This window comes from Corvus cornix, chromosome 10 (assembly GCF_000738735.6).
Source record: "Corvus cornix cornix isolate S_Up_H32 chromosome 10, ASM73873v5, whole genome shotgun sequence".
NCBI classification, from domain to species: domain Eukaryota; kingdom Metazoa; phylum Chordata; class Aves; order Passeriformes; family Corvidae; genus Corvus; species Corvus cornix.
Genome location: NC_046340.1, coordinates 4,481,844 through 4,500,862, shown reverse-complemented (window position 1 = coordinate 4,500,862; position 19,019 = coordinate 4,481,844). Strand labels below are relative to the sequence as shown.

Here is a 19,019-nt window from a genome sequence, read left to right as displayed (position 1 = left end):
CCAATTGCCTCCAGTTGCACCCTAACCTACATTCCCCCACGAATGCGTTTCTTGACAGAAGAAACCATGTAAGGAAGAGAAACCTTCTGAAAGCCTCTGCTCAGCAGGGGAGAATGACAACTTTATCCTTTTCTCCTTCCCATCTCTGGTGTGTGGGTTACCCAGACTACTGTAGTCATGCACTGGGCAAGCATGACAGGGGTGAGATCAGTCTTCCTCCCCAGGGGAGCCCAGCCAGGAGCTCAGATATCAGTTATCCACACCACCCCAGTGCCCTGGCTAGCAGCTGGTGCTAACAAGATGTTCAAAAGTGAATGTTATTTACATTATTTTAATGTTCACTTAATTTAATTGATTAATTCAATGGTAAAAGTAGCTGCTAAAAAAATAACTTAAGAGCAGCCTGCTCTTGGGAGCCTGATGCTGCTTTTCCATGCACACGTGCCTTGGGGAACTGCCTGCTGCCGCACGCGCAGTTAGTGGTTACAAAAGGCAATTTCTCCCTTGCCATACAAGGGCAGGAATGGCCCCTGGAAGCCAAACAATTCATAATGAAGTAATGGTTGTGCTCAGGGATTACCCACCAGCATAGGCTGCAGCTCAGGTTATTTATTCCATTTTCCACTTTTCACCTGTCAAGACTGAGCTGCTGAATAAATGACTAAAGTTGGGCTGGCTGCGGCAAACTGTGAGCTGGGATGGACAGTGACAGAGTTGGAGAGATTATTCTGCCTTCAGTTAGAGCATGAAATGTCCAAGTCAAATTCTGGACCCTGTAGTGTTCCTCCAGTTATCATGGATGTGAATGAAATTGGAATCCATCTCAAGATATCTGTACTTAACAATGCCTGGGGAATTCACAAGAGCTGATACTAAATCTCTCTCTGAATGTAAATTCACAGTGATGAAACTGCCAAAGCAATATTCATTTACTGGAACCCTATCAGCCTGATGCTCAGTTTTAGATTGATATGATAGCTTATTAAGCAAAGCAAAGTGCTATTGAATATCTGTTAGCAATTTGACAGCTTGGCCTTGCTATCCATTGGTGAGGAATGAATTTTAATCTCTGGACCATCCGTTGCTGGCACAGAGTTGGATACTCATCTGTCAGGTTTTCTAAGCTGTGTAGTGTGATGGAGGATGCTCCTCCAACAGCAGAAAGGAGAGTGGTGCCTTGGGATGGGGTAAATGACAGCCAAGCTCAGCATCACCCTGCTCTGATCCTGTGGCCCAAGCAGTGGCTGTCAGGGAGCAGCTGAGGGCACACATCGCTGCAGTTTCTACTTCTGCTTTTTTTGCTACATCAGGCCAATATTTCATCACACTGAGAACTTCAGGGTTAATAAATCTTGTACGTGTGTCCTGTGTAGTGGGAGTAGTGAAGGACATACTCTCAGCCCCTCTCCAAGATTTTTAAATTTCTTTCCACAGCAAGAAAAATTTGGCAGTGGTACTCATGGCCACAGTATAGCCAGAGTTAGGAGATAAGAATGCTCAAAAGGGAAAACAGAAGGATATTTATCTAAATAACAGGAATGTGCTAAAGGATAGCAGTAAGGGATAAAAAAAAAAAAATCACAAACTTTTGGGAGCAATAATAAACTTTCCATGCTTTCAGCAATATATCAGCAATACAATACCAGAAAGGTGAAAGGAAACTTGGAGCAGGTCTTTACAACTGCCTTGCCTGGACCTTCCTTCCCTTGGCAGCTGGGTCTGGCCATCACAGCTTGAGTAGACATGCTACGTGGATGGACTGTGGTCCCAAAGCTGTTCCTGAGTTACCATAAACCAGATGTTTAGCAGGGCCATGCAGCGAGCAAGGCCACCTTCCCTCGCCAACCTTTCCTCTCTCCTTCTGCTTGCAGGTACAGCCCACACAAGGACGCTGATCCTTTGAAGCCCAGGGAACCTGCAATAATCGAGCGCTTTATTGCCTACAAGAATCAGGATCACGGGGCCTGGCTGCGAGGTGGAGATGTGTGGCTGGACAACTGCCAGTGAGTTTTGCCTTATTTCAACTCTCAGAGTTCAGCCTGGTGTTTATGGCAAGCATAGCTGTGGTTCAGACTATTTATATCGCTTTGCACCTTTCATATGGCCAAGATTGGAATAAAGGTGAAATGTTAAGCCAGCACAGGCATTATTTTACACAAACAAAACCTGCTTTGTCTGAGCTGAGGATCCCTCAGATTGTTTCTCTGTGTGATGCTGACCAGCATTCAGAAATGGTCACAATACACATACACAGACACACAGATGCAAAAAACTAAAAAAAAAAAACCTGGTTTTTTTAACTTGAAAAATGAGGTGCTTTGCAAAGAAAACAGCAAAATGCACCACCTTTCCTGGCTCAGCCTGGTCACAGATCAGTTTTATGTGGTTCAGTGTTATGCTGAATAAGCAGGTAGTGATGAAGCAGACATAAAACTATGCATCACAGCAGCAAGGGAGAGAGTCTGGGCAAGTGTGTGTTGTGCTCTTTGAAGGCCATTTCCTGCGCTGGCCAGAGCAGATATTTGTTTTGCACTTGAAAACAGATGATCTGCTGCAGTTTCTGTTTCTGAGCCAGGCTTGTGATATCAATCCCAGCGAGGAGGAGAAAAAGGAAAAAGGCCCTTTAGGAGGCATATTGTGATAATCCTGGTGGGAATGGCTGCCACGCTGATATCTGGTGTTCAATTCCCACCCAGAGCTGCCTTACCTTCATGTGACCCAAACCTCTTAAAGCAACCAGTGGGATAAGCTGGCAATAGGGACCTGGTGAGAATGGGTCTGTAGCAGGACAGTCAGAAATGTTTTATTGGGCAATACATTTTGTGTTTCTTATGACTCACAAGTATCCAGCCCAGCAAGTGTTGTCCTCACAGATCCCACTCAGGTCACTGGGACATTTGCATTGCTGATGGAGCAAAGGCAGCGTGTGGAGGGTGCTAAAACACCGAGTGCTTTATGAGTTTCCAGCAGCAAATCTCTGAGTGTGTGTGAATTGGAGGAAGCAGCCATCAAACTGTAATTGTCTTTATAGCCAGAGTCATTTCCATTTCTATTGCCACAAAAAGACTTATGTATCCCATTAACAAGGCCAGCGTTAATGTGGCCTGAAGGGAAGCAAGGAGGCGATAGGATGGGAAGGGCTGCCACCTACAGACAGCAGCACAGTGAGGGGATCTGCTCCCAAGCCACTGCCAGGATCAGTGACAGACGTGGGAAGTGACTCCGGTGTGAAGACACCATCAAGACTGACTCAAACTATCAATTCTCTGTAGCCTTTCTCTAAGCAGGAGTCATGGAACAACAACTTTGGTTTATCTTATCTTGAAATTTCAACAAAATGGAATGATATTCTAATTTTTGCTTTTATTTTTAATGAGGAAGCTCTGATCTCTGTATTCCTGTTGATGAAAGAGGAGCCAAGCTTCTCTCTTTTTATCTCCTTGCAAAGCTCTTTTATTGAAGCAGCTTTTGAAACATGAAGAAAGGGAAGCACAGTGTGTAAGGCAAAGCACCATTAAATAATAAAAGCTAGTTGGAGAGGGAAATAAGCATGATTTTTTTGTCTAACAGAGAAAAGTGTGTGATCATAGACAAAGGGATAAAGCTTTATCAGGCAACTGATAAAGTTTATCATAGTAAACTGTGGCTAATAATCACCATCTTAACCCCAGCTGGAGCATGTGATCTGCATACACTGCAAGATGGGCCGAAAGAGATCTTCTAAAACTGGACAGGGAGCAAGTCTCGAAAAACTCAAGTTCCCTCTGAGCACTTATAGTAATTAATCCCTGCTGTCCTCCACTGGCTTGCTTGTTGTAGTTTGACATGATAAACCAAAGCAAACCCGATCTCTTCTGAAGCATCTCTCTTCTCGTTGCAGGTTTGCTGACAATGGCATTGGCCTGACCTTGGCGAGGTGAGTGTGGCACAGGCTGTGTGGCAGCTGGGCACAGTGGTGGGGCTGGGTGTGAGCAGCCCTTTCACCTCCAGCCCTTTCTTCTTAGTGGTGGGACCTTCCCTCACGATGATGGCTCAAAGCAAGAAATCAAGAACAGCCTGTTTGTTGGTGAGAGTGGAAACCTGGGCACGGAGACAATAGACAATGAGATCTGGGGGCCTGGAGGTCTGGATCACCGGGGAAGGACCCTGCCCATCGGCCCGTAAGTTGAGCTCAGCACATCAAAGCACTCACTGTTCCTGCTCCCAGCACAAACTCCAGCCCAATGTGGTTTCCTCAGCACTGCTCAGTTTAATAACCATTCACAGAAAGGATTTCATTTCATGTCTCCCAATCCCAGAGCCCTCACTGTGCAGCTGCTGCTGGCAGGTACATCCTTGCAGGCTGCCAAGACACATCAAGCTCCTCTTTCCTTCCCCCTCCCCTTTGCAAGAGGATTTGAGAGGACAGCAAGAGGACTCTGTGCTAGCAGGGCACCTCTGTATGTGTGATCAGCAGTGCTGAGCAATGCGACAATCTCCATCAGCTGCCAGGAAGGCTCCTAGAAGCCCCTTCCTAGGCTTGGACTGTGGTCATGGATGTGCTCAGTGCTGCTGTTACAGTTGCTCCTGCAAAGGACTTTGATGCCTTTGTTAAGTAGTTTTGAAATGGCCAGTGAACTTCATGTGTGGCCTCTTCCTAGACCTTAGTCCTACAGATGGGTTTGGAAGTGCAGTGCTTTAGCTTCCTAAAGACACAGTTATCCTAACAGTAGCCCCACAGTGAGAAACAGCTCAGCTCATGCTTTTCTGCCATATTGCAGGCCTCAATTTTGCTGTCAGCAGTGATGCTGGGGGCTTATTATAAACCATAGCAATCATGAAAACCCAATCTGCTATGACTCTCCTAACATCCTTTACACACACACACATATATATAGACATATCTCATCTTGGATGTTGTATGCAGAAACTCAGAACAAATGCACTGGAGCAGGCAGGAATTCTCTAAGGGATCATATGAGGAAGGGATCAAATTTATTTATCATAAGTGAAATTTGAAATGTCTTTTCTTAGCCTCTTAAAGAGCTTAAGCATCTTGATCATTTAATTGGTGTCATCTTTACCTTGTAGATGCTATCAGAAAAGGCTGATAAAGAATAATTAATCTGCCCCTTCAACTCTTCTTAGCTTTATAGACTGTAGGACCTTTCCTTGTTTTCAAAACCACTTTTTTTATTGCAGTTGATTTGCAATGCTTCTCTCCAAATCCCTTTGAAAGATGTGGTGGGCCTTCTTTTAGCCCAGCAATTACTCAGCCCAAGGAGTCTGCACAGCTCTGCTGAGTTTCGGGTTTCACTGCTGCAGAACTCATTTCTGATGGCAAACACGAATTTATTCATCTTTAGGTCAGTGCTTTGGCATTGCTGTAAGTTCCTTCCCTGGAGGAGCACAGACTAAATAAAGATGATCTGTTCAACACAAGAGAACTTGAGCTGAACTTGCAAGGATAAGAGGACTTCACAGAGCTGAAAAGGAGGGAAATCCCTTCTCTTCCAAAGCAGGAACTTCGGAGGCATCCTATGGGCTGCAAGAAATGAACGCAGCTGAGAAACAAGCGCTGTGGGACTGTGCATGTCTAGAATACACCTCCTGCTGATGCTAACGTGTCATGACCAAGTCTCTCTGTCTCCTCCAAATGTATTTTAGGGATTTTCCCATCCGGGGGATTCAGTTCTATGACGGACCCATCAACGTCCAGAACTGCACGTTCCGCAAGTTCGCGGCGCTGGACGGGCGGCACACGAGCGCCCTGGCCTTCCGCCTCAACAACGCCTGGCAGAGCTGCCCCAACAACAACGTCACCGGCATCCACTTCGAAGATGTCCCCGTGAGTCACCCTTCCCAGAAAGCCCTTTCAGCCTTGGAAATGGGGTTGTGGGCAAAAAGGGGAAAAACGTAAGATCTTGGCGTTTGTCTTTGCCAGAAGTTTAACAACAACAGGAAAAAGGGAATTGGATGGGTGTGATAGTAAGAAAATGCAATTCTCTGTCAGGTTTGCAGCAAAAGAGGTGCAGGTGTCAGTAAAAATAAAAAACAAACCAAAAATAGTGACAATGGAGGGAATAATTTCCTTTTCTGTACAACTCAGAAACTGAAGAATCAGCCCCCCTTTATTTTCAACAGTGGTATAATATAAAAGCAACAGCAGAAGGAAGTCTGTTCTGAAAGGCCTGACTGACCTAGAAGCAGAAAATACTGATTTTGGGGAACAGCCAGTGAAACTGAGCTGATGCAGGGTAATTCTGCAGCCCTGCACACCAGGGTAATTCCAGACTCCAGTTCTGCAGACATAAATGAGAGCAGAGTCCAGCCAAAAAGGGTTTGCCAAACTTTGAATTACAGTATGAACGTCTGGGTGCTGGTCTGAACCCATCCTAGGGCCTGTTCTTTTGAGTTATTTTTGTATTTGCCTGCACAAATACGTGCTAACTGCTTTGCTGAGGTTCACCTTTAGCAGCTGTTGAATCCAACTGCCAAACACTACAAACAAATAAATAAATAAAGTGGTTGGGCTGAAATTATGTGTGTTGCCTAATTTTCAAAAAAACTAGCAGGCTTGCTCACAGGTCAGGAAAAGTGCTGACTAGGTGCCAAACATGATGGGAAAGGCAAAATTCCCCTAAAAGTGTTGGTTGGTCACTCTCACATTGCACGAGGCAGGCTGGTGACATGATGTTTATTTATGCTGGATAAAAATATCAGTCAGAAGTTGCCTGAGCAGCCATTTCCCAGAGGAGGTCGCCGACTATTCCCCACATTGGTGTGACTTCATGTGGCTTTGGAACCTTAGAACTGTGTTAGCCAACAATGAGTGAAGTGGCTCTCGTAAAATCGTCCCGTCTCTTGAACCCTCCTCCAGAATTTTAAAACAAACCTTCCCACTGCCGAGGCTGAAATTCTGGTTGTTTTAGCCTTTCCCCCATGGTCAGCAGGGAAATGTGTGTCTGCTCTGCCTGACAAGTCAAACGCACCTTTTAAGTCAGAAAACGGTGATTTGAGCCGCTGTAGTGGCCAAAGGCATCCTTTGCTTGTACTCTAAGTGATGAATTCCTTTCTGGAGATGTAAATGTGTTTCACTGCTTTGTTTAGATTACCTCAAGAGTCTTCTTTGGAGAACCTGGCCCCTGGTTCAATGATCTGGATATGGATGGTGACAAAACATCAGTTTTTCATGATGTAGATGGTTCTGTGTCAGAATATCCAGGCTCATACCTGATCAAAGAAGATAACTGGTTGATCAAGCACCCTGACTGCATTGATGTGCCTGACTGGAGAGGTTCCATCTGCAGTGGGCACTTTGCTCAGGTAAGGCTGCTTACCTTGCAGTATCATTATCACTTTGGCTTATTTTAAATTTCTTGGCACTTTAAAGCTGGACCTTTAGAAATGGACTTTCTTTAGGGTGCTCAGTGTTTATTTATCAGCATGTCTGCACAGGTGGCTTTGAACATGAGAAATACTGTGGTATATTTTCAGAAACTTTGGCCTTGGCTGCTGACAGCTCCAACAGCTTCTGCCTGAAGCCTCCTGAGAGCTCCATGGCCATTCACAGATTAATATTCATAAATCCACGGGCTGTCAGCTAGTTATTTTTCCCTGATTTATGGAGGGAAGTGTTGCCCACAGTGTTATGGGAAATGTGCTGATCAGTCGAAATTAAACTTCAGCTTTCCTGGTCTTTCATCCCGTGCGTGACCACCAAACCATTCGTCCCACCACAGGAGTGCTGAGTGCCACTGCCATAAGAGCCCTCACTTTCCTCTGCTGAGAGTGCCTGGTTTTGTCTCGGGTGTTGCAACAGTTGGGGTTTTTCTGTGTAGTGCCACTACAGCCAATTTCTAACCACTGAGCTGGGTTTCAGGCTTCTGAAATCCAGACAGAAGGGTCCTTGTTCAGCACAAGTCAGATGTCTGAGGTAGATACTGTCCTGCTGCTGAGGGCTGCAGGATGCTGTGGAATATCTCAGCCCTGCTGCAGCCTCTGGCACATGCACTTGAACTCAGTGGATGAGGAAATGAGCCTTTTTTTTTTTCTGAAAACAGTTTGCTTTGTTGAAACAGAAGCCTAAGGAACTGAACATAAGTTCACAGCACACAAGTCCCTGCCCAGCACACAGGGCTTGCACCAGCTCACATCTATTGAGTATCCGAACCTTTCGGTGTAGTTCATCAAACCCTTGGTGATCTTTTCTTTTTTTTTCCATCTAGATATACATCCAAGCCTACAAGCCAGCCAACCTGAAAATGAAAATAATAAAAAATGACTACCACAGTCACCCACTCTACTTGGAAGGGGCTTTGAGCAAAAGCACTCATTACCAGCAGTATCAGCCAGTTATAACTCTGAGGAAAGGCTACACCATCCACTGGGACAAGACAGCCCCTGAAGAGCTGGCCATATGGCTCATCAACTTCAACAAGTGAGTGATCTGAGTTCCAGCATTCCAGCCCAGTAATGTAACTGCACATTTTTAATGGGTGAGGTCATCACCTCATGAGCTCTTCCAGAATGAACATTCTTGTTACAGGAAGTCCATTGAGTTCACCATCTTTTCAGGAGACATCTCAGACTCCTGTTTCCTCCCCTGGGAAGCCCTGTAAGATAACACAGTTCATTTTTGGAAGTTCAGAGCTGATTCATTCCTGGTGACATGGAAGTCACAGGTGTAGAAGTCAGGAGCAGATCTGCCCTGCATTGCTTAACTAACCCATGGTTGTTATGTCTAATTTATGTTGATCCATTCTAAACCATGAAAATTTTAACTGGACAGGAAAAAAACTTATTGTGAATTATTTAGTTTGGCTTCTAGCACGCCCGGGAAAATAATAGTTATGTTATAGCTTGTTACAATGCAGGTCTTTGCTATTTTTAGGAATGACTGGATCCAAGTAGGGTTTTGCTATCCTAAAGGGACGACGTTTTCCATTCTCTCAGACATCCACAACCGTCTCTTGAAGAAAACATACAAAACTGGAACTTTCTACAGAACCTCCCAAATGGAGAAATTGGAGCACAGATATCCCACCAAAGGATACTACTACTGGGATGAGGACACTGGGTAAGCTAGCAGGCCTTGCTGATTTGGACAATGCTTTGGGAATGCTGCTGGAATTGTGAGCCACTTGGCTAATGCAGGGATCGCAACAAAACCAGAAAGGTTTTCTGGGAATGTGACCAGTGTTTAATTTTCCTGGGACTCCCATGGCTGCCAGTCATTCACAGCCTCTGCTGCACTGCCAATTACTCTGGGAAATGCTTTGCCAAGTGAATACAAATTAGAAAAGAAAAAAAGAAAGACAAAAGCAAAGTGCAGACCATGAAACTTAACTGAAGACATGCACAGCCCTCGTTATTTTGAACAGCAACTATTATAAACACCATGAGGGGGATGCACAGGAACTAAGTGTAAAACCTGTTACTTTAAAGAATTAAAATAATGGGAAAGAAAGAAAGACCTAAAACACAATGCATGTATTTCTACATATACATATCACTATAGAATAGAGCTCCCAGGGTGTTCAGGTGCTATCTGATTTCTCTGTTTTACTTTCCCTGAGCTCCCTAAAGCATTTCTGAGATGAGTGTTCCCTTTTATTTGCATGTGGGATGTTGGGCACTGTAAAACATGGTGCCAAGGGCTGCATTAAAAATTACTGCAAAGCGTAGGAGGGAGTCCACCAAAACTGGGGGTCAGTATTCTTTTGCACAAAAGGTTTGAAGCATGCTGTTTGGTTTTTTTCTCCTGCCTGCAGGCTGCTGTTTCTGAAGCTCAAAGCTCAAAATGAGAAGGAGAAATTTGCTTTCTGCTCTGTAAAGGGCTGTGAACGAATAAGAATCAAAGCTGTGATCCCAAAGACAGCTGGTGTCAGCGACTGTGAAGCCACGGCCTATCCCAAGTACATTGAGACACCAATAGTGGAAGTGCCAATGCCAAAGAAGCTCTCTAGTGCACAACTGGTAAAGCAGCTGATTTCTTATCACAGAATCATTGCTCGTGTAAATCTGGCACATATTGTGCCCACAGACATAGAAAAACTTTGGGCCAGGGTCAGTATATGCTGTGCCTGATTTTCTGAAATGGTTCAGGCATGTGAAATAATATGAAACAGATTCTTGCAATGTGCAGAGAGGCACATGAGGCTTGGGTTGAAGCTGGATACTTGGTCTTTTGGGGCTCTGATGTGATGTGCTGTGCTTGAAAGCACAGAGTGAAAACTGATGATCTGGAAGACAAGTCGGTCCAGGGAATGTGACTCTGGAGCCTCCAGCTCCTCCAGGCTGCAAGAACAGCAGTGACAGACAGGGGACTGCATAGCTGAGCTGAATTTTTCTCATTTGTATAATGCACAACACAGTCTCCTGTATCCAGTCTGGTTTGGGGGGGAAAGCAGCAGATCTGTTATTTGGGTTTTTTCACTCACCACCCTTGAAACAGGAATGCACGGCAAAGCCTTGGAGAGCTATGTGTCAGTTCTGCAAAGTAAGAATCACTGCCATTTGGTGGAACAATTTAACTGGTGACAGGATGAGCAGAGAGGTTACCATTGTGCCCAGTTTCATCAGCAATTTAATTTGGCAAGTCAGTGCTTATTAGGTTGCTTCCTTGTTGATTGAATTTCAAGGTTTGAAATGTTTTCATTGAAAATGCAGCATTCAGGTAATGGACATTCTCACTAGAAAATCTGTTTTTTTCGTTTTGCAAACAGAAGACCAAGGACCACCTAATAGAAGTGAAAATAGAAACTTATAAGAAACAGTATTTCCACCTGAAGGATGACTTTGCATACATTGAGGTGAGCAAATCCTCTCAACAACCTTAATGGGGTGCAATTTTAAGACACTTGCTTCATCTTCATTGAAAGCTTCTTTACAAAGTTACCATGGAGAGTCAAATTCAGGTCATTTCTGCTTTGTGTTTTGGGGGAAAAAAAAAAAAGAAGAGTCTGTAACTTCTCCTATTAGGCAGGACTGCTGGACCTCAGAGACCTGGAGCTCTGCCCTTTGACGGAAAGAGCAGTCCCATGACTCAAGACTATCAGTGCTTCTTACAGGTGGTTGTTTGCAACTGTGTTACTGTGAGAGATGAAGAATATTTTTGCCCCTGCACAGGTTGATGGTGTCAGGTTTTTCCTCACTGATGAGGGTATCCAGCTGGTTGTGATTGACGGACACCATGGAAAAGTTGTTGATCGAGTAACATTCAAAAACTCCATTCTACAAGGAATCCCAGCACAGATAGAAAATTATGTCAACAACATCAAAGATCAGTGAGTAAATAATCTGTTGTCACTCAGGTGCAATGTACAAAATGCTGCATAACACTCATCTTCTTCCTGGATTTTATCACTCAACATAGGCCAGACACCCAAAAATGTGGTTTTGTGCCTGATGACTCCAAAAGAGCCCAAATGTGAGCAGGACATGCAGGCAGCAGCAGGATGCAAGCTCTTTGATTTAAAGACTGATTGAGCCCCAGATAATTTGCAGAGCTGCATGTGATTAGTAAACTGCAGAGCTACATTTATGTTGTGGGTTATAGACAAACTGCAGACTTAAATTCACAAAGCACAGATCCATACAGATGTGCACAGCTTGCACATTTTTACTGCCTGTATGTCCTCTCAAATTGCAGATAATTCCACTAATAAAATACATTCCTCTTTGCACATTCCCCTGCACAGACCTAAAGGCTGGATTCTTTTATATTTTAAGTATGGGCAGCCAGGAATGCAGAGTTTTGGAAATGGGTGGTAAGTAGCCAAAAAATGTTCCTGCATCCTGGGGGACAATGGCTTCTTCTGCTGGAAGAATTGGAACCACATCAGAAATCCATTAACCAAAGGGGTTGCTCCCACATTAGCCTGTGGAGTGCTCCTGGGCAGGGAATACATTTAAATGTTATTAAATCTGTTTGGATTTGAAATCTGATATGTAACATTTAATGCAAATATGAGTGCTTTGTTGACGAAGCATCTGAAATAGCTGTGGGCAGATCAATATTGTTCTGGCATTTGCTCTAGAGACTTGGGGGAAGCTTGAGCAGAGTGCCATGCAGGTGCAGTCAGATGTGTTTCTATTGTCTTAAATAATTCTAGACGTTCCAAAAATCACACCACAGTAGTTACTTCAGGGAAGCATGGTAATTGCTCACTTTTCTTTCATCCAAAAAATGAGAAGTCTTTTCAGAGAGACCATCATCCTGCTTTAGAAAAAACCCAATCTCAATCCAGGCTACATCCAGTCCTGGTCAGGAATAGTGGTACAATATTAATACACTTTTTAAACAGAAGCACACTGAAAGGAAAAGCATCAGGCCAACAGAAGTCTCAGAGAAGTGAATTACTTCAGGATTAACCTGCTAATGAAAGAACAAGAAATCATTTGAGAGTTGCTAAGGGCATCTCAGGGAGAAGATGGGTCTTTCTGAGCAAAGCAGGATGGAACTGCAGGTTGGAAACATTTAAATCATCCTAGAAAACCATGTTTAAAAATAAAAAGTGTGGCTTCTGTCTGCTTTCTAATGTGTTTTGCATGACTGGAAAAATAATCTATGACCAAACTGTTGGAAAGCATTGAAAGCCATTAAAGCTGAAGCTGCTGTAGTTCATGGGTATCTGAACAGACAGGCAGGAGTTACCAGTGCTCAGGACAAACAAATGAGGAATGTGTTCTGACTCCATCCATTTACTCATCTCTGTTTCCTTCAGCTCCATAGTGCTGGTGACATCTAAAGGAAGATTAATTTCAAGAGGACCATGGACTAAAATACTGGAGAAACTTGGAGCAGGAGAGGGTTTTAGGTTAAAAGGTAACCACTTTTTTAAAAACTCAGTTCTAACCTCCCATGATTCCAGTAAAGGGGCCTTTTTTCTGCTTCTAAACTTTGCCTTGCTTGTTTCTATCAGCATGTGCTCAAACATCCTGGGACCAGTAATTTATTTATTCAGGAAGGTTGTATCCACTGGAGCTCTGGGTAACAACCTCAGTTTGAAACTGTAAATAGAAAAAGAACTCTGGCAGTTGTTCTTAGGAGTAAATAATTCAGGGGGTTTGATTTTCCAGATTAATTTTAACTAGAAACAATTAACTATTATTCCTTTTAATAATAGGAACATTGAGCCTTTTCCCCCACTAAATGCCCTAAACTAGGATTTTTTACTTGTCTGAACTTGTTTTCAGCTGGTTTTCTCTTGAAGCATTCTGATTAGATGGCACAAAACATACTGATTTCAGAGCATCACACATTGCATTAGAATGCAACTCCACGTGCACATCGCTGCCCTCAGCTCCGTGAGCTTTGGGCATGGTTCCATCTGGGGGTGTGTGTGTTATACTGGCTCTTGTGCACCCACACCCCTCCAGCCATGGGGTGTAGCCACGCACACAGGTGGGCTTCTGCTGCAGTCCTGGCACACTCTGAATGTATTTGCTCCGATTTGCAGAGAAAATGGCTTTTGTCGGCTTCAAAGGCAGCTTCCGCCCCGTCTGGGTGAAGCTGGTCACTAACGAGGAGTCAGCTAAAATCTACCAAGCACTGCCAATTCCTGTGGTGAAGAAAATGAAGTTGTGAGGACACCCTGCTGTGCTTCCTGGCCGCCAGCACTGCCCTGTGGGACGGACGGACGGACGGACGGACGGACTACTGACCGCTCTGCGTGGGCCTCGCCCGCCTGCGCTGCCAGTGTAGCATTTTGTTGTTGTTGTTGCTGTTCGAAAAGAAATCTCACTGTAAGTAGCTAGCGTGGCCACATGTGACAGAAAAGCCTTCCTCTGTGACCAGCGTGTGTTCTGTGCTCGCCAGCTCAGGCTGGCTCGGGCACCGAGGCCAACTCTCGCAGTGCTGAGCAAGGTCTGAGCTGTTTCACCAGGTGCTGGTTTTATCAGCACCCCTGGGACAGACTGACTTTAGTGCTGCCTCTTAAAGGGGAGTTCTTGGTCTGAAGACCATCGAGGATTATTGCTTTTACCAGCCTCTAAGTTGTCTGAAGAATTTTTCTTTTCCATAGTGTAACTAGCTGCTCACATAGACATGGGATGCCAGTTCAAAGACTGGTTGACAATCTGGGGTAGGAAGAGCGTGTTTCAGTGATTACCTGGATGCTGGGAAGCATAACTGGACAGTAAGCATTTCTCCTAAAGCTTCTGTGAGGTTTGATCAAGCTCTTTGGGGTGTATGTTGTACATGCAACCCACGGCACATAGCTGGGGAAGAGATGACAGAAGGAGTGGACAAAACAGGCCAGCAGAGACTGATGAAACCACCTATTTCTGCTTCCTCAGAAAACTGTGTTTTTCATATGGATCAAGGATTTTTAATGGCGGTTGTGCAAATAGGAAATTTTCCTTCAACAAGCAGCTGCAGGCTAGAAGGAGAGCAATGTCAATTAGCACATGTATTTTCTCAGCCTTTCCCATACAGCCTTTCCCTCTGTATAGCAACGTTCGGGATCAGTTTATGGTTTCCAGTTAAAGCCATCCCAATTCAAGGCTTCCAATTTTTAAGTAGGAATCCTGGGACTTACCTTATTCAGCATCCAAGAGCGTGAGCTGTCCTCACCTTTCCCAGGACACCAGAGGGAACAGGATCAGACTGCTCTGCTGTGTGTTGCTTTCTGATCCTGTCCTCAAGCTTAAGACATTATGTCTTAGTCCTCCTGTAAGAGTTACATGAGACATGGATGAGGTCTTTCCAGGTGGCTAAAGAACTAAAGTGGGAATCCCAATGCACTAGTTGGATGTCTTGTATCTCCTTTCCCCCTGCTGCAAACCAGTACCTGGGTAATGAAGGCAGATCAGAGTGAATCAGGACTTTACAGGGGCATCTCTTGGAGCTGGGAAATTAAACATTATCTCGTAAAGCACTGAAAGCATTTCTAGCATTCAGAGATATTTCTATCTGTTGCCCAGAAATACCACAAAGGCGTTTCTGGAGGCTGTGGCTGTTCTAAGAAATCTAGGGGCAGGGGGGAAGTGTGAAAGACATCATGACAAGCTTTTCCAGGAATGTCAGCCTTGCCAGTAGGACTCAGGTTTGTTTCCCCACTTTATCTCTGCCTGTCCCCATTGCCAAATTATTCTAATTGCTGATGGCTACTTTGTTTGTGTAATTAAGTTTTTTTCCCCACAGTATCAAAAATGCTACCTTGCAGTGGCAAGGTAGACTAAAAAGCAAGGATTCTGTGTGTCATTCCAAAGGCTGGGCAGATACTGGTTTAGATCAGTTGCTCTGAAAGTCAAAGCAAGCATGAGCAAAATTGAGATAGTACTGTAGGTTACATTCCCCTCAAGCCTCTCCTGGGTTTTGAAACTGGAAATGTTCTTTTCAGACTTACTACATAATTGTTTTGAATTCACTGAATGTCATGTGTATTGTATTAAAAAAAAAAAAAAAAAAGAAGAGCCAAGCTTTCCCTCCCAGCTTCCCAACAAGAGTCTGTTAATGAATGCTCCTTAGGCATTTGTGCCATTTACAGAGTGAATGGGCAACCTTTGTAAAAGGCAAGTAAGGTGGGTTTTTTTTCCCCCCAAATTGTTATGATAGTTTGGGGATTTCACAAATTATTCCAAGAAAGAGTCAGTCTCACTGGTGGTTCAACCATGATCATCCAAAACGTTTATCTGATATCCCGTGATAGCCAAAACAGGGCCAGATCCATGAAGTTAGGGGAAGAAGGTGACAGGAATTCCCTTGGGTCTGTCAGTTTGGGTTGTCTGAACCTTTTCCCTGCCCTGAGCCAGTGCTGTTGATGCCATTGCAGCAGTGTTGGTGGAACACCCTTGCTGCCAGGAGATGCTCCAAAGCAGGAGTATTTCCTTCACAAGCACTCAGCAGATGGTGGGCAGGAAAGCTGGGCTTGGAATGTGCCTGGAGTGGGATTTGGCTTTGTACAAGCCTCAGTGCTGGGCTTGCCTTCTGCAGTACTCCACTGGCCACGGCCATTTCCCCTCCCCTGCTCCCTGCAAGTGTGAAAATTCCCAGGAGCAACCCACCAGGCTGGTCTATCCCCTAGACTGCTTTGTTCAGCTTCTAGCAGCATGCTGCCTCTGTGCTGAAGTGCAGCTTCTGATTTTACTGTTTTGGGACTTCTCAGGGTAAAATCATAAGACTTGGCTCTAGGAAAACCCTTCTCCTTTTCCTTTCCTAAAAAAAATCTCCCCTTATTAAGAGACGAAAACTTCTAAGCAGCTTGTCCTGTCATGCCGAGCTTGTCACATGGGGCCTGTTTTGGAGCTGGGGAGGGTCTCCCACTGTGAATACGGAGCAGGGACTCACTGCAGTCTGTCAGCCCAAGGGAAAGCAGAGCACCATGTGCCAGGGAAATGCCCAGGGCTCCTGCCAACCTGCACGGCCTGGAGTCATCAGGGTGTGCTCTGGAGACAGAATGGAGCCTGGTGCCATCGCCAGGCAGCACGAGCTTTGTGCCACAGGATTCCTGTTTAATCTTTGACTGTTCTAGAACCTGCACGTGCACACTGTGGTTGGTGAATTGCCCGAGTGCTTGTCCTCTGCCCACCCTGTAGAGTCCCTGCACAAGCTGCAGTGAGCCTCCCTGGAAGGTCCTGTTACTGCAGATGTTTCCATGTTTGCCTACACAGTTGCCATTGGTGGAGTGGGGGTTTTTTGATTGCATTTTGTTTGTTTGTCTCTTTGTTTGTTTGGATGTTTGGGTTTTATTGCCTCTGTTCAAATGCTTGTTTTACCTGTCGCCGAAACAGCTGGTCCTTTTTCGGAGTTAGATGTTTGTACATTTTCTTATAGACTTTCCAATGAAAAAAGATATATTTTCTATTAATTTATTACAATGGCACTAAGACAACTAAATTGCAGACATATGAAGCATTTTTACTGGAGTTGAGCATTGTCCAGGTTGTTAAGGAGGTTGGCAATGTGTCTTTTCTGATAATCTGCTTTGCACTTGAAAGCTCTCTATGTCCACAGACCGTGGTGGTGCATTGACTGTCGGGTTTATGATGACAAGAGCTCTTGGGACGTTGTTTCCAAAAGATTGTGGCTTACAACTGAAATAACACGTAGTTGTTTGGAGTACACAATGTTTATCAAAATAAATATTCAGTGCAAATTTCTTATTTTATTTTTGTCTCCCTGCTTATTTCAAAAGACAAAACCCAAGGGGCCAGGCAGCCCCTGTGTGAGTTTGTTGGCCGGTCCACACAGACCACAGCACATTTCACTGCCTGGTCACAGCTGCAGGATCTGAGAGAGGGAAGGGAAGGAGATGGGAATGGGCAAGGGGATATTACAGCTATGGGAAAGGCCTGTGCTTGGGGCAGGTGGGGCACTATTGGGTGACAGGCCGGGAAACTGGAATGCACCCTGCCTACTTGAGGGGCTCAAGGGGGATGTGAAGAGGGCTCCCCCACACCTCAGCTCCTGCCAGCATGCAGGCAGGCATCACTGCTGTGCCACTGCTGCTCTGCGTGTGTGTGTGCACGTGTGTCTGTGTATCTGGGACCAGAGAGGGGGTGAGTGGATGTCTTACCTAAGATTGAAAAGCATAAAACTATAACATATTCTAATATGGTTAATAAAATGTATTTTAATATTTATATTTTATATTATAAAGATAATATCAATTTTTTAAAAGGGTGTTATAGACTAGAATGGAATAGTTTTGCTTGGAAAAGACCTCTAAGGTCATTGAGTCCAACAGTCATAACCAAGCAATCCACGAATAAAGCCATGTCCAGAAATGCTACATTATAATATATTATAATTTATTTTATATTTATGATATAATAAATATAACAGGTTATAATACAATAAAGTAAATATAATATAATAATATTCTAGTAATATAATATAATATATTAATAATATATTAGTATTAAATATTAATAATATATTATATGTTAATAATGTAATTATTAATGATAATATAATATTATATTAATAATATAATACCATATATTATAATATAATATATATTACATATTATTATATATATTATATATTATTATATACTATATAATATAGAATATATAACATATATTATATATATTACATATTATTATATATTATATATTATATATTATATATTTATGTAATTAAGTTTTTTTCCCCACAGTATCAAAAATGCTACGTTGCAGTGGCAAGGTAGACTAAAAAGCAAGGATTCTGTGTGTCATTCCAAAGGCTGGGCAGATACTGGTTTAGATCAGTTGCTCTGAAAGTCAAAGCATATATATATATTTTTATATATATATATAATATATAATATATAATATCTAATATATAAACATATAATATATAACATATAACATATATATTATATGTATATATAATATATATAATAATATATAATATCTAATAAAATATATAATTATTATATTATAATATAGTATAGTATATATTAAATTAATCCGGACCAGGCCGTTCCCTGTCCGCGCGCGCCCTCCCGTGGCCGCGCCCGGGCTCCGCTCCCGGCAGGGACATTCCTGCTCAGCCGCTCCCGGGCAGCAAGCGCCAAACGGAGCTGTGACAGCTCCTCTCCCACCTACGAGCTGTAGGGATGCTCCCTCCGCTGCTTCACGGAGCTTTGACTCTCCCCCATCCTCTGGCCCGCAGGAAACGCTGTTTGTCCGTGTCCCCCAACGCAGCGCTTTTTATGCAGCCCCCGCAGGCTGTCAGAGCAGCCCGTCCATCACCTCCGCCTGTAGCTGAACCGCCGGGAGGGGTCCCGGCTCTTTCAGCCTGCAAGGGCTGGATGGCGCTGGAAGGGCGATGCCAGCACCTGTGTCAGGGGCTCTTCTGCCACACCGCCTTCGGACCGAAGGATGGGGGAGGGATGTGCACAAACCACCGCTGCAGCCACACCCTTCCTTCTTCTTGCATGGCTTCCTCACGAAACACCTTCAGAAACTCCTCCCTCTGGTGACCCCTGGCCGTGGCACAGAACCCGGCACGTACACTCGCTGTACAACCTTAAAAACAAAGCACCAGGGAGGGCTCCAGCACACTGCAAACAGATCGGTTTGCGATTTCTGAGTGTAAATCTCAG

At 44.1% G+C, this 19,019-nt stretch overlaps 1 protein-coding gene across 2 annotated transcripts in view; it reads left to right on the top strand.

The window, feature by feature from the left end:
- Positions 1-17,093, top strand: part of LOC104683951 (cell migration inducing hyaluronidase 1) — a 104,951-nt gene extending 87,858 nt beyond the window's left edge. For both annotated transcript variants that reach the window (XM_039557345.1, XM_019280889.3), the window contains 12 exons: positions 1,872-2,003; positions 3,881-3,916; positions 4,005-4,160; positions 5,647-5,827; positions 7,090-7,305; positions 8,208-8,419; positions 8,873-9,058; positions 9,753-9,957; positions 10,707-10,793; positions 11,110-11,267; positions 12,708-12,808; positions 13,443-17,093. In XM_039557345.1, the coding sequence (XP_039413279.1) occupies positions 1,872-2,003; positions 3,881-3,916; positions 4,005-4,160; positions 5,647-5,827; positions 7,090-7,305; positions 8,208-8,419; positions 8,873-9,058; positions 9,753-9,957; positions 10,707-10,793; positions 11,110-11,267; positions 12,708-12,808; positions 13,443-13,570 (1,798 nt within the window). In that variant the 3' untranslated portion in view covers positions 13,571-17,093. The remainder of the gene's footprint in view (positions 1-1,871; positions 2,004-3,880; positions 3,917-4,004; positions 4,161-5,646; positions 5,828-7,089; positions 7,306-8,207; positions 8,420-8,872; positions 9,059-9,752; positions 9,958-10,706; positions 10,794-11,109; positions 11,268-12,707; positions 12,809-13,442) is intronic.
- The last annotated feature ends 1,926 nt before the right edge of the window (positions 17,094-19,019 follow it).